At 43.4% G+C, this 16,692-nt stretch overlaps 1 protein-coding gene across 1 annotated transcript in view; it reads right to left on the minus strand.

The window, feature by feature from the left end:
* Positions 1-3,590: 3,590 nt before the first annotated feature.
* LOC147718232 (nicotinamide N-methyltransferase-like) overlaps positions 3,591-16,692 on the minus strand; it is a 35,827-nt gene continuing 22,725 nt past the window's right edge. Inside the window, exon 3 of the mRNA XM_086918240.1 lies at positions 3,591-4,306. Coding sequence (XP_086774366.1) covers positions 3,880-4,306 — 427 coding nt within the window. The 3' untranslated portion in view covers positions 3,591-3,879. The remainder of the gene's footprint in view (positions 4,307-16,692) is intronic.

The raw sequence follows: 16,692 nt of genomic DNA on the forward strand, positions 1-16,692 counted from the left end.
ACTTAATAACACACAGTAAATTATCACAATATACGTTGAGCCCCCGGGGTGTACTAAATCATTTTTTAAGAAAGTTGTATAAGAACAATGACTTGCATAGAGACAAGGCCTAAAGCCTGTAGAACTGCTGGGGCCACCAGGAACCACCCACCGGAATACTCAAGTTACCTCACCCAGGAAAGCCAGGTGCATATGTGTAGTTTGGTGTCAGGTTTTGTCGTCATTTTCCATTGACGACCCGCTGCAAAGTGCTTCCGGCGTCCAAGTGGAAAGTGTCAGGTATGATCCAAGCCCAGGTCAAAGATGAGAAGAACCTGAAAGCAAAGGGGACAGAGTCTGGGTCACTTACCAGTGACCAGGGGCATGATGGGCTAATGCCCACCAATGTTTGGTGATTTCAGGTGAAGAAGGTGGAACTTGACTCTTCAGCCATTAGGACCAGGAGGCATCAACAATGACCAGGTTCGGGATTTGAGCTGTACTACAAATGATGTCGAGTGTTGCAGTGTCGGTTTCCGGGTTGGACCCAACAAGCCTTGGCATCAGCAACGCACACCGAAAGCAGAGATAGGCTCTGGGGCAGACCAGCAAGGTCTGAGGGACTCAACACTTGGTAGGGAGTCAGGGCATGTCTGGAGCAACCAGGTAAGCCAAAGGAAAAGTAGAGTTACCTTTGAGGGGACCCACCAGTCAACAAACCAGGGATCGCAAAGGAGTCTCAAGCAGAAATGCTTGAAGCGGGCTAACGGAACACTCATGGAGTGTACGCCCATAACCTTCAATGCAGTTAGTGCTCAAGGCTTGAGCTACAAGTAACCCAAAGTAGAACTTCAGAAAAGCTTGGGAAGTTAATGTACTAGCAAATGTGCACGGTTTCCAGGGGTTTTGATCAACGTCACTCGAGAGGGCTGCAGGTCTCAGCTTTGCTGGGGACTCGGGTTGGCCTTTGAGAAGTCTGGAAATCCTCTTCCAGGGCTGAAAAACGTCAATGTCCAGTGAGAGATTCAGAGATGCTGACTGGCAAATGCTTCATTGGTGTCTGCTTGAGCAGGGGAGTCACTCCTTGATCCCAAAGGAGATTCTTCTGTCCTCTAGTCTTTAGTAGAGCATCAATGTTCCAGGATTTAGTTTCAGAGTTTCATACAGGTGTAACCTAAAAGGCCTGTTGCCAGGGTTCCCTTACTTATACTAAGAAAAGGGGTTTGACATACTCTGGGGACCCACCTATGGTAGGGTCTGGAAAAAGGGGTGGTTACACCTATTTCTTTTGTCCAGTTTTACACCAGAGCAGGGGCTAGTAGCAGGGGCTGGTAACCCCTGCAACCGCTTTGAACTGGGCTATGCACAGGGACACCAAATGTGCCCCCAGTGCTGACTTCAAAGCACTCTCAGAGTGGACCCACCCAGCCCCAATACACAAAAGCATGTCGGGGAGGTGATTAAACCTCCCTGTGACAGAAAACCTATTGTCCAGGCATTCCCTCCCGGAGTTTCGGTCATCAGCAGGAGGCCAGACTTCTGTCTGTGGCTGCAGCATCCATTTTGTGTTGCCAGGCCTTTTTTAAACTATCACCGGTTAGACCACTGTGTACATGTCTCTCCCTCTAAAAGGGTGGAATTCTACCCCCGCCGCCAGAACTGGTGGATGGTTAGGATTCTGAAATGTTTGACACCAAACACAACATGTTTCCATGCAGCCATTCCAAAGTTAGCATTTACTGTGACGTTATAATGCACTTTAGAGTATATGGTCTGGCTGCATCACAGATCAGCTTCAGAGAATAGACTTCGAATGCTGCAGAGGGGTCCTGCTCATGCATGAGCACCCTCTCACACAAAACCAAACACTCTGCCTCCAGGATTGATCAGGCCTGATATAAGAGTGACTGATAGGTTTATATGTGTCAGTGATTAAAGGTAGATATATGTAACCTATATCTTAGTAAGGAGTGCATGCACCACCTTACCCAGACTGCAGTAGCAGATCTGCGGTGTCATTTTGGAAGGCTTCCCAGGGGTGCCACAATACATGCTTCATACCCTGGTAGGCCTCTGGGGTACCTATTCCCTTAGTACCTAGTGTATTGTATACTAGGGACTCACAAGGGTACCTCAGTAACCAAACTGGGGTGCACCGCGAGTAAATGCAATCAATTTAGAAAGGAAGCAGCTAGACTGGGGTTCTGGATAGAAGGTCCCCAGCCAGACTAAAGCCGAAAAACAATGAAACACCAGCAAAAAGGGGGGGTAAATATAGTAAGCAGATCCAACTCTCCTACAGTGGGTCCTGTGCTCTCCATTTCAATTTAGTTTCATACCTTTTGCTTTTCACCCTGACAGGATTTGTGGCTGTTGCTTGAGAAAGATGAACAGCCCATTCAACCATTAGCCCAATTCCCCAAATCACCTTAGTCATACTCTCAATGGCTTACAATCCTGGATGTCCCATCACATTTTGAATGTGTTTGCTTTCAAAATTAAGTTTTGTTTTTTGTCTTCTCATACAGTTTCCTTCTGTCTGGATTCACAGAACATTCAGCAATGTAGGCATTTAATCATCATCAAAGAAAAGCGCTGTTATCAGTGTGTGGTGTACCATTCCCAGGCAAGCAAAGAGGTATAGGGTGCAACTTGTGAACATTCCATGTTTCTTTGGGTGCACTGGTTCACTACAGGATGTTTTCTTCCTTGTGTTCTTATAACAGATTCTTATCTGCACATGTTCAATTAGTCTGAAGCTGCTCTTTTAAGTAAACAGATCAAAATTTTGGAGGTAGACTGGAGGTAGACTCCATTAAATGTCATTTCCTTCTTTTTGTCATTTTGGACCCAATTATGATTCAGGTGTAGTTAGGTGTTAGGATGAAATTACTGGGAGCACATGGCCACTTATCATTATATTAGGTGATATATGACTTGGGGATACCACTCTTTTTCTAACTTGGGTACTCCGCAGGCCCCTGCAGAATTTCAATCATACTAGAGGGTCAGCATTATGTACATAATTATCTGTTGCCGTTTGACAGGGAATTAGTGATACTTATGTGATTACTCCTGCTCTTATTATTGGGAGTAAATTGGAGGACAACCCTACAGTGAAGAGTACATTTAGAGAGTATGAGTGGATGTGTGATCAATATTTGTGTTCTGCTGCATTTCAAACTTTTTCTGAGCACAACATTTACTCTATCCCATTTTGGATGCAAGGAGACATTTTTGTTCAAAGAAACAACAGAATGATCCTTCTTGTATATTATGTGTAGTGTTGCAGAATTCTCAGGTAATTTCACTGGATTTTTCCACACTGAATTACATGACAGAGCACAAATCTAATCCAATGTTTTCCTTAAAGAATGAACCATAAGTATTACTGCTATCTGTTTTCCAAAATGTTAACAGCTGTTTCTCTACATACCAGTGCAAGCAGTTCAAGATGCAGATGAGCACATTGTTAATTCTTGACAGAGGGCTTAAGTGCTAGGTGAGTAATACATGATATCATAGTATATAGGTCTAGATCTAGAAAATGAAAACATAAAAAATGGCATTTTAGAAATAAACGCAAAATATTCATTCCACAATAGAACATAGAAGATGACAAGATTGCGAAAATTAATTGAAACAAAGGTAAGAAAAGAAACAGTCCTGTATGAATTTGGGGTGATGAAGAAGGTGCGATTAAATGAAACAGAAACTTTTAATGAGATGGCAATTTAATTAGAGATAAAGTGTAAATACTTATGCAGTGAGAATAGAGGGAGAATGTAAAGTACAATTGTCATCAGCTTTAATGGTTGCACAAGAATGGAAATGGAAAACGATTCCTCTGTTAATTGTCATGCTTCTTTATCAATTAGTATTAGTCAGTAGACTAAGGAGCTATTTCTTTTGGGCCTTCACATAAATAACACCTTTATAATCTGTCACATCATATAACCGGTCAACACTCCTACGCATAACCTCTTGGTCCTGAATGTCATAGCCACACTCCACAAGGGTGTTTATCACAAAATCTACATCGATGGATAGATTTGGCAACTTGAAACTCCCAGCCATGCAATACGTTTGTTCCAGGCATGCTAACAGTATGAGACACCCTCCTTTTTTTAACAGTGATGTGACATTTTTTACTGCGCTGCAGAACCCGTCTTTTTTAGTCACATGATACTCCAAGCAATGTTTCAGAAAGAGACAGTCGGCCAAGGGCAGGACTGTGGGAGAAAATGGATTGCTTTTGCAAACATCATATTTATGAACTTGTAGGATTTTTTCTTGCAGCATGTTTTGCTTCTCGGTCCATGTATCCCTAAAAATGAAGATATATGTACATTTAATACCAGGTATTATGCACTGGTTGACCCCACAGTTTTATTATGTAACCCTAATAGAATATTTTCCTTAAAGTGATGTACCCTACATAATAAATGACAATATATAAATCTAACATTAATGAATATAAATACAAATACATATATACATTTACATATACAAAGAAAGTGTGTCCCATATTGCACATTATCCACTATGTATTTCTTATGTCATATGCAGATTTTAAGAATTCAGTTGCAATTAGAAAGTTAAGGTTAAGCTACCATTCAAGAATAAATTGTTGATAAAACAATGGACAGTGGTGAGAATGAGAGTATGCATTCATTTAAGTGACAGTCGCTTTCGACAAATAAGTATCAATTTACTACATTTGCCACAGAAATGACATCCTTTGTAGATTTCACAAAACTAGTTACTATGAAAAAAAATAATGTTGACAGAGATTGTGACACGTAATTTGCATTTTTTGCTACACAACTGAAAAAAACTTAGACTTAGGCCATCCACGCCTCATGATCCCAGTAACCTAGACAAAGTTAAAGCTTTACAAAGTATCTTTGGATGCTTCATGATAACCATATAAATTTGGCATCAATCATGTCATTTGAGATGTCATCAGTGATGGCATGAGTGACGTCACTGACTATGTCATGAGTGATGTAATATGTGAGGATATAAGCAGTGCATTGCAGCTCTGCTAACTATAACTGCTGAATTTCTCTGGTTTTGTATGAGACAAATGTCAGCCTAACTATAACATCGCTATAAATTTTGTTTTTTTTGTAAGTTTCTAAAGTTTTGTTAATTCTATTTCTTAACAATAATGTTCCTATAACCTTTGGTTGTTATAGTGAATGTCCAAGGTGTTGCAACTAGTAGTCACATTTGTAGAGTGGTGGAATAAGAGGGCAGGGCCTACAACCAGCTCTCATGATCCCCCTCTGTCTGGCTTACTAGAGGTAACAGGAGGGCCTCATGGCCCCTAAGATCCTCACCTTCTAAGGGACATCATCCCCCAAACAGTAGTGCACCAGGAGATGCATATGCAAAGAGGTGGAGAAAGGGGGCATAACCTCCAAAGACCTTTCAGTAATCTAGCTGTGAGGGAATTATTGAAGGTAACAGCGTGGCTAGGTGGCCCGCACGGATCATCAGCAGCCACAGAGACTTCATCTCCCAGCCAGTAGTGCACCAGGAGGTGCATTTGCAGACGGGTGTTGAAAGGATGTGTCGCCTCTGATGACCTCTCAGCAATATCGCTGTTTGGGACATACAGGAGGTAACAGTAGGAGTTGTTGGGCCCCATGGACCCGCAGCATTCAAAGGGATTTCATCCCCCAACTAGCTGTGCACTAGAAGGCATGTTTACAGAATGGTAACTTGAGGTAGCAGGAGGGGGTTCTCACCCCCAAGGACCTTCAGGAGACGAGGGGGCCTAATACCCCATTAAATAGTGCACCTGGAGGCGTGTTTGCAAAGTGGTAGAGAAAGGGAGCGTGGCCTCCATTCATAAACCAACAGTACACAAGGAGCTGCGTTTGCAGAGTGGTAGAAAAAGGGGGTGGGGCTTTGGATAACCTCCCAGAAATCTCATTGTGTGGGACTTACTGGAGGGAACAGGAGGGGTTGTTGGCCACCAAGGACCCTCAGCATCCAAGGGAACTTCATCACCCAAACATCAGTGCACCAAGAGGTGCATTTGCAGAGAGGTAAAGAAAGGAGTCTTTAACAAAATATATATCTATGTATATATATATTCAAGGAGGGTGGCTACGTGGCTCCCCACCCTGGCAGATGTTAGCCCAGGGTTCCCCATACCCCATGGCCCAGCTTTTGTTACATTTTTTTAATAACTTACAGGGAGAAGGATGTGCAGCCCCCCTCCTCAATCTGTTTTTATCCCCATGGACCCAATAAATATTTAAAGAGAGGGGGGCCAAGGGGCCATCCTCTGGGGCCAATTTTGGCCCTGGGTCCCATCCTCTGGGGCCGGTATCATTTGAAGGTGCCTTGGTTCCATGAGGGCACCCACTCTGTTTGGGACCTTGGGAGGAGCTACAAGGCTGATGGTGCATGCCAGCTTCCTCCCCCCTGCAGAAGCCAGCATTGCTTTGACAGAGAGGGAGCTGCTGAAGATGCAGCCCACTCTCTGTCAGAGCAATTGTGCTCCACTTTGAGCAAGCAAGAGAAAATGCTCAAAGCTGAGCACAACACTATGTCCAGGAGGTGGGCACCCTGGGACATAGCCAAAACTAGCCCATGGGGTGGTGGTCCCCAGGGCCAAATACAGCCCCCTGAATTATTTTAATATTGTTTGCCCTGGGATTCCTACAAAATGTGTACAAGAGTACATGCTTGTTGTTTTACATTTTGCTGTGGGCCCACCCACAAATTCATGCCAACATTGAATACAAAAATGTGTTTAACTCCAAGTGGGGTTTCTGAGGGACCCCCTCAACTATATCAAGGGAAGCAGGGTATTCCTACCCTACTCCCTTTCTTTATTTTTTACATTTATTGTGCGAATCAGCTTCAAGCCGATTTCCGAGATGGCAGCTAACACTTCCTGGTAGAAGTATGATATAGCACTCTCCCCTGCTTTCCATGGCTACAGCTACAGAAGATGGTCAATCTAATAACAGGAGACACCTGGCAGGATGCAGCACATTACAGAAGCTGAAGTGATAGCCTCCACTCCCAATCATTAGTGGCACACGAGTGAGGATGTGCAGATACCATGCTGCTGCAGCTGTGCCCCTGCACAAAAGGCATTGGCTGTTTGACTGCCTCGATAATGTCTGGTTTGCTGTAATCAACTTAGGCGAGAGGGAGGAGGGTGTTTGGTACCGTCTTGGAGATGGATTGAGAAAGACACGGGCCCTGACACAGCTGCTGTCATTTCTCTCATCTGTCTTTGGTCGGTGGCTATGCGTTGGTATTGGGGGTTGGGCGGGGGAGGAGGAAAATGGCGAGGGGGTGCAGTTAAGCATGGTCAGCTAACTCAGCCACAAAGATCCAGCTTTCTTTTAACATTGCACACATGCAGCATCCCACTGCCTCTGGAATAAATGCAGTGTACGGACCGGCACCTGATTCTGTAGGAAAAAAATTACTGCTGGGAAAAGTATGAGTACCCCCTTAGCTTTGAATCACAATGTGCCTCCTAGGCTCCCACAAACCTGCCAATCAAGTAGGCTAGTCCAGGATTGTATAAGAGGTATGGGGGTAGAAGCAGGATTTTTTAATTGCGATATGCAGCAATTCTGATGACCAAGCAAGCAATACTCCTCTAGATCATCGAACTCTGCGTAGCATGGCAGAGTTTTTTTCCACTTCAAGGAGCTCCATGACTACGGAAACTCTGCCCGGGCCTGGAAGAAAGTCAGCGAAATAGCACTTTTTGGCAAGTGTTGTCAAGATTCATCAAATGAGGCAGACTTAACTATAACTACCCACTGACGACCTCTGAGAGGTAATAAGCATAGCATCACAGCTATACAATTTATACTTATGTCAGTATAAACCGCTAACTCTCCTATTTTTTGGTGTTAAATGGTACTGTGTTTTAGTCAATATCCACATCTTTTTTTTAAAGTACGATATCATATTCCTAACTTCCTCAATTAGCGCTTAAATACCCCTGGGTGATACAGCGCTTTACAAGCTCATAATAACATAACATAACAATGATAGCTCCTCTTTAAAGTTTTTTTTTCAATTAATTTCTGTGGGTTGTTTAACGTAAAGTAATACTGCGTAATGATACATTTATGACCACATCTCTTATGCCTGTAAGCAGTGTGGTTGGAGGGTTTGAATTTGAGGTGAGCAGATTTGGACTTGTTGGTGTGTGCTCCATGTAAATAAACTGCTCTCCACCTGAAACCTGGGAACTTTCCAGAGTTCTCTGCTCTACTTTATATAATTTAAGTGGTACTCCAAGACAGAGAGTGCCAGAGAGTGCATTGTATTGCTATGAACTGGTTACTCCCTTCTGTCTGGACAAAGCTATACCTCTCTGACAATGCTTAATAACCTCAAAATACATACAAGAGGTTGTTTTTATTCATTCCAGGTTGGCATGGATGGCATTTTAGCAATCAAAAGCTATTGCATCGTGCCTTGCATGGTAAAAGATTTTTCTGCTAAAAAATGAAGATTTGCATTTCATGTAAGTACTCACAGTTTTTAGTAGTTTTCCTGATGTTGTGCATATTTATTCAAAATTAAATTACTCTAATTTCGCACAACACTATGTATGGATTCATTGACAGGATAAATAGACCATATATTTCAAATTAGACATGTTATACAATTTCAATGCTCCTGGTGCCTACATATGAACCTTATTTGTGCCACCAAGTTCAAACATGATCAACCAGCATACAACATCAGCATGGTAGAAATTGGTTGATACTGAAATGTACAGGGTCAAGGATGCACATGCACATGTACGCAGATGACACTCAACTGTACCTGAAGATCTCCTCTCTGGAGGACATTAAAACCTTGAATGAGGCTCTCTTACAAACTCAACAATGGTTTGCTCAGAACCATCTTTTGTTGAAAACCTTCAAAACTGAATTCCTGCTGATTGCCCCACAAAACCACTCTGCACCGATCCGCAAATGGCTAAAACAATGCTCATCCCGTAACTGTATCCCTCATGTTGTTGATTCCGCTAAATCACTGTGCATTACCATGGACAAATACCTTAATATGCAAACTCACATCAGCACCACCATTAGGGGTGCCAACTTTTATCTTAACACAATTAAGAAAATCAAGCCTTTCCTTCTGCCAGAAGACTTACAGCCTGCAGTACAATCCCTTGTGATATCATGACTGGAATATGGCCTGGTGACCCTTGCAGGGCTTCTCAAAGCATGCTTGTCCCCTCTCAGAGCCACGCTCAATGCATCGTCCAGGCTCATCACAGTCTCCAAAAAACATGGTTGCATCATACCTGACCTTTGGCAGATCAACTGGTTGTCTATTGAAGCCAGGATCCATTTCAAAATAGCTTGCCTCACACATAAATACCTGCATTTCAACACTCCGGCCTATCCGGTGAACAAGCTTGTACTTTCTGGCTCCGGTCTGAACTTAAGAAGTACATCCACACTACTCTTAAAACCTCCTAAATTCAAAAAGAAAAATACATACAAACAGGCTTTCTCCAGCCTTGCAAATAGAATTTGGATCGTTATTCCTAAGGAGATGAGAACCAGTCCCTCCACTGCCTATTTCAAGAAACAAGCCAAATGGATTTTCCTGAGTGGATATTAACTGCATTATCATCTACTCTTTCTCTAGTCCCCTTGTTGACAGATTTGACACTTATCCCTAAGTATCTTTTGCTATGTATTTTTGATTGGATGTTAAACTGTTATTCTACTCTAGGGACCATACGGAACTATAATAGAAGAACACTTCGTGGACCGATTACAAATTTGTCATTTACACTACTATGCTGTGACGAGCTACTATATGATTGTTTTACTGAATGTTACGGGAAATATTTTGCACTATATGAGAAACTGAACTAGTAGGGCCTTTGCACCCGGTATCTGACTTTGATTGTTTACTTCTTGGTTTACAATGTTGACCTCAACTGTTCTGAGTTCATGCATGTTTCTGCCTCTGTGTGCTTTATAAAACGTTTAAAATAAATAAAGAAATAAAGAATAATCGGAGAGGTAGCTGGATTGTGCATGACTTAATAGGATACTTGTAAAGAAATCCCAATCCATGGGAGATATGCCTCTATACATGTTCATGATGAAGTGAGCTGCAATGTACTGCACTAGGGTAAGAATGTGGTATTTCCATAATCTATCCTGGACTGGATAAGGGACATTATCACCAGTTTGTGAAATTGTCATCAATGAAATGGAGGCAATATCTGGATATCTCTCACTTACAGATATGTACTTGTGCTTGAAACAATGGATCATTGTTATTATCTTTGATAAGATTATGTCAGCCTTAGCAAGCACTAGACAAGGACCCACAACTAAGGACCCATCCAGATGCATGAGTATTCAAAGTTCACCAGGAATCAAGAAGATGCCATATCCCTGGAATATCACAGGCCACTGGACACTGTGTCACGTCCCAGCAGCTTCTTGTCAGTGGCAAGGCGCAGACGCCTTTGTTATTTCTAGAAGTCTTTTCCTGCCCACTCCATGGCAGAAGTGAGGATCACAAAGGACCAGCATGACTCTCTCTGCCCACCAGCTCTCAGCACAATTGTGGGGCCTACCCAATTCTGTGTAGATGAGGGAAGCGTTGGAGGATCACAGGAACCCCTGACCAATTCCATGGAGAGAGTCAAGACGGCCTGGTCTAGAGCCAAGCATCCTAGGCATAGTGGGGGACTCAAATGAGTCCCATCCCTCTGCCATCCCTCAGCATGGAACCCCCTTTAACATTGTTGTGTTAGGCCAATTATGTCAGTGACAAAGTCACAGTTCCTGCCCTCCCTCATTCTACATAACAGTGGGTGCTACATACACCTGACCACCATCCCCAGTCATGGTTGGGCAGCGCTCTCAACCTACCTTGATACCCTTTACTGCAGGAATACTGCCTCAAACAGCTACTTACAGTGACTGCCAAATGATGAGCACTGGCCATAGCTTCCTACCCGCACTCAGTGCGGCTATAGTCCTCTACAACTTGACCCTCCGGAAAATAGGACAGGGGTTCTGATCATGCCTTTGTACATATTGCCATCTGAGATGGGCCTCATCTGAGCATGACCTTCCCCCTTGATCATCAGCCATGACCGCCATCCATGGTGTCCAGTAGGGTGACTCTTCAACCACTCTTTACTGAGGTTGCAACAACACAAGTCAACTGCACTATAGCTGATAGGGAACGTGGACAATATGATGCACTGCATCTTCAGGAAATCACAGTGGTGTGACAAAGGCTACAATGAATTGAGCCAAGATTTGAGGCCTCACTGCTGATATGAAATCCATCAGAATGGCAATTGAGAAACATCAAGACCAATTGGACCACATTGTCAACTGTCACACTACATTGAAATCTTGAATGGCCCAATCAGACTCTTGGCGCTCAGAACGTTGGTGTCTGTGACTTTAGGTTAGAAACACTTTTTTGGTTTCTGGAAAAGTTGGAACAACATGACCAAAGAAGAAGTAAGTCTGACCTTTACTCCACCCTTGGACCTCCAATGAATCCTCAATATTTGCACCCACAAGCCCTTAACTGGACACAAAGCTCACCCACTCATTGCATGCTTTTATAGATGTAAATTGGCTCATCAAATCCTGGCTGCAGTCTGAAATCATGCACATGAGTCTAAAGGCATATCAGAAGATTTCTCCAATGTCATTACAAAAAAGATGCACAAATTAGACATTAAACCTGGATTGAGCATATGGATCACATTAAATGGGTAATCCAAGGATGTTCTTGTGCCAGAGGACTTGCTCCTTTCTATTGATGGCCTGCAGGACTCTGACATTAATGCCCCTGCCATCAAATAATGGGCAGGCTACAGGAATGAGAATTTCAATAAGAAAGCTGAAAGGACAGAATAATCAGAGTGGTGGTGGAGCTCACACATTAGACAGTGTGGGTCAAGTTTTGCTCACCGCTACAGACCAAAGTGTCTCCATACCAGGTAGGTGATGGTCCTTGAGGCACATAGCAATCTCTTGTCATGGCTGATCAATTAGTACCTTTTGTCTCCACACTTGTGTTTGTCTCTGCTTTTGTGCATGCACCTGTTTACTGTTTTGTATGATGTTTTTAATGTTCCATACTGCTTATGGTATTTCTCAGGTTTTGTGTCTAGCCTGTACTTAGCTGTCAGTCGGGCTGTGTAACCACCTCCACCAGGCCTGCAAGCTACTTACTCCATCCCAAGGGTGCATGGCTGTGGTAACCCTATGTCTCCACCCGGGCACAATTCAGCCATGACTGCTCCCAGAAGTCTCACTTCCTACCAGCCACCATCAACATTCCATCCCATGTCATTAAGGATACAGGGTACAATTCCCCCAATCCTGTGGACACTTGCATTCTTTAGGTTTTGCTCCACTGATCAAAGTTTTCGACCCACCTCCCAAACCAAGAGAAGGAGGCCCATCGTTTTCTTTCCACCCTCTCATGGCCTTCCCACCCTCTTGGTTCCATCAACTGCATTCCCTTCCTATTCACTCCCATTTCATGCCCTTCTCTTTCCTCTCCCCACTAAGGCGACCACTAAACACTGCATCACTGACAGCTAGTACAACAATAGGTAAGGTTTTGGATTGCAGGGGGTAAAATGTACTATCCTCTCTGCAGTTACTCTTTACAACATTAAATACACATTAGTTCACGTTAAAAACACTTTTAAAAACCTTACTAAATAGCATTTTTTTATAATTAAATAGAATATATAGCTTTCAGGGACGTTATATTTAGTTGCACATTTCACTCATACAAAACCATAGAAATTCGGCCGTTAGAGTTAGTTGAGCTAACTATAACTCGCACCCTCGTGATGCACTGCTGATTATGTCACATATTACATCATTCATAACATGATCAGTGACATCACTGATGACATCACTGACGACATCTCAAATGACATCACTGATGACATCACTGATGACATCATCCGGTGACTGTGTGTTTCTGTAACGTTTAAATATGTTTTCATATATATATATATATATTGGCCAAGGTGTATTGAAGAATGAATTGGTGTATAACTATGTAGATGGAGGATTTAGTAGGTGCGTGACTGACTGTATAAGTAAGTGATTAAATGTGTCTTACTGAATTCATGGGTTTGTGACTAAACTGTGTGAATGTCTGTATCAGGCTGTCTATTGCTGTGTAAGCTGTGGCATTGGTTGGTGAGTAGCTACATTAGTGTCTAAATGGGTTATTGATTGCTTGCCTGAGTATTTGTATGGGTGCCTGAGTGTGTGTGTGTGGGTTAGTGGGAGATGTGTGACTTTGTGCATAGATGTGTGAGTGCTTCATTCACTGAGTGTATGGATTCAAGAGGGCATGTGGAAACAGCTAGGTGGGTGAGTATGTGTGTGGGTATGTTGGTGAGTGAATGGATTTCTCAGTGCTACATGTCCAAGTAACTACATATGTAAAATGCGGTGCATGAGAGAGTTGGAGTATATAAATTACTATACGTGAGAGTCAGTGATTGTAAGAGTGGCTGTACGAATCAATGTGTATTTGTTACAGTGTTTGTATAAGAGAGTAAGTATTTGTTAGTATCTGTCTGATTAAGTGAGGTTGTGTGTGTATAACTGTATAGTTGGGTAAATAGAAGTGTGATTGATTCTGAGCATGACTGACTAGATGTGTGAGTAACTCTGGATGAGTGGAGGTGTTTGAGTGTTTGTATAGGTGTATGAGGGCCTATAATAGTTTTGTATTGGTGAGTCACTGAATGTATGAGTGACTGTATGGGTGAATGAGTGGATGTGTATGTAGACCTAGGAATCAGTGAGTACATACATAGTACCTGTTATTGGTGTCTCTATTGTTTCTAAAAAAGTAGTCTTTATTTTAGAGTGCCTGTATCAAAGGTTTAATTAAAGTATGAGGAGGTGCCTCAGATTTTCACATGGATGATGTCATTGATGATGTCATCAATGATGTCATTTGATATGTCAACAGTGAGGTCATCAGTGATGTCACTGACCATGTCATGAATGTTGTAATATGTGACGTCATCAGCACTGCATTGCGGGGCGCGAGTTATAGTTAGCTCAACTAACTATAACGGGTGAATTTCTATGGTTTTGCACAAGTGAAATGTACAACTAACTATAAGATCCCTGAAACCAATGTTTCTTCATTGAATTTTAAAGGTTTTTAAAATGCTCATTTATAACTATAACTTCCCTGAAACCTGAGTTTTTTTTAGTAAATTTCAAAGGTTTTTTAAATGCTAATTTCTAATTATAACGTTTATTAAACCTACAGTTTTTCCAGTGATTTTAAATTATTATTCCATTCTCAACCTAGTAAAAAAAAACAATGCCCTGCAAAAAAAATCGCTATAAATGACCGCAACAACTAACCGTAATAATACGCAGAGATGATGTTCCGGTGCAAAAATAACACAAAAAAACACTTCCTGTTGTCGTGGGACGTGGGCGAGCGGTGCCATGTAGATATTGAACAGCGTCGGGCTGAGGGAGGATCTCTGTGGGACGCCGCAGATGATCTCGGCGGTTTTCGAGCGGAAGGAGATGGATGCTCTCCTTTCTGCCGGAGAGGAAGGAGGAGGTCCAGGCCAGGGCCTTCGCTTGGATTCCGGTGTCATGGAGGCGAGCTGATAGGGTGCGATGGCAGACTGTGTCACAGGCTTCTGATATGTCCCGGAGGATGAGGGAGGCTCTTTCTCCTTCATCCATCAGGATCCTGATGTGGTCAGTGGCGGCGTTGAGGGCGGGCTCAGTTCTGTGCAATAAGCCTTGTTAGCAGTAGGAACAGCTTCGCCTACAGTGTGAAAGGGAGCCCAGCCCAGAATCATATCTGAAGAACAACACGTCAAAAAGTTAGTGATCATGAAGCTCCGACACGCAAGAAGGCCACAACACCAACTGCCACCAGCCTCACAACATCCCCCCTGAACCACCCCCTCCCTACTACCACAGAGGCAGCGCAGAACAGGACAGCAGACCTTTCAAAAATGGCGTGGTCCCTCTGCCACAGAATACTTGAATGTTGGCAGATATGGCAATCAAGTATGTGTGAAGGATGCATGTCACCCATCAATAATAATGCACACAATACCAAGTGTAGCAGTGATATGCTGGACAGACCTCAATATGCCCATCACAAACCTCTCCTTATGTACATATCCTGCTGGTGCTTGTAGTTTTGTAGACAATAGACTCAATCATGTTACCTCAGGCATGGGGGAATACCTTAGTTATGTAGCTGTGTTGTCCCCCCTGGAAGCGGAAGCGGAGTGGGCTGCTCCATCGTACGCCACCCCTGTGTAGGAGTATGAATAAATAAGTCAAAACTCTAGGTGTGGTTCACTTGTGGGAAGGCCAAATTGTCTGCCAGAGCGGTGGCCATCACCGTGCCACGTGGCTGCTGACAAGAACTCAACCCTGCTCGACACAGGCCCCCTGCGAACACAGCAGCATGGCACCACAGACTTTTGTCTATACAGACTGCTGCCTTCGGTCTACACTGTAGACAGCAGGGCTCACATTTCGATTGGAGTGGCGATTGCAGACGATGCAGTCCTGCACGCAAGACACTTTGCTCCCAGTGCTGCCCTCCCAGACCACTCATCATCCCAGTTTGCTCATACACTGAGCTCCACAGGTATCACTAACTTACTACACCATGTCATTACTACGTTGCCTTATTAGGGCAGAAATAATTAGACAAAAGACATTGCTCCCAGTGCGACCCGCCCAGACCATGTATCATTGCAAGGTACACACACGCTGAGTGCTTCAGGTGCCACGAACTCACTGCACCATAAGTCATTGCCATGTGGACTTGTTAAGGCAGAATTCATTAGGCAAAATACATTGCTCCTAGTGCGGCCCACCGGGACCATGCATCATTGTAGGGTGTGTACAAGCAGGTTGCTTCAGGTGCCAATAACTCAGTGCACCACTTATCATCGATGGCTGCACACATGCTGAATTGCCTATAAATGTGCAGCTCCACTCAACGCCACGTGGTTGTGGGCCTTTGCTGATCGCTGACTCCTGCCTACACTGTGGTCATAATGGCTCACAATTAAAATTGAGTCTTCATTCAAAAATTGCAGAGTGCAGTAGGCAACTAAGTATAACGTCCTCAAACCTAAACAATCTTTTTAGTATCCTTGCTTCAAGAACTTGTTTTATATCAGTTATAGCTTTACTACAATGACCAAATTCATCTTGCAAGTCCAAATGAACACTGAATGGCAGTCTACACTGCGAACAGTGGAGTTCACAATTTTAATTCAGTTTTGATTTATTTATTGCAGAGTGAACTGTACAAAAAGCATTCCTTGATGTCTATGCGAACTACTGCCTTCAATCTACACTGCGGATAGGAGGTCTTACAATTCACATTGAGTCGCAACTCAGATGACGCAGTCCAGTAGGCAAGAGACATTGCTCCCAGTGCGGCGCACCAGGACCATGCATCATCGCTGGCTTCGCACACACAGAATGCTTCTGATGCCCCTACCTTAGTGCAGGACAAATCATTGACCCTTTATGATTGAATCTCTGTGTCTGATCCAATGATTACTTTTGTACTTGTTGCCAGCACCAACCATTCCCAGAGGACTGGCACACTCACCCCACACGCATCCAGCACAGACGTCACTCAACATGTGACCCT

This window comes from Lissotriton vulgaris, chromosome 4_1 (genome assembly GCF_964263255.1).
Source record: "Lissotriton vulgaris chromosome 4_1, aLisVul1.2, whole genome shotgun sequence".
Classification (NCBI taxonomy): domain Eukaryota; kingdom Metazoa; phylum Chordata; class Amphibia; order Caudata; family Salamandridae; genus Lissotriton; species Lissotriton vulgaris.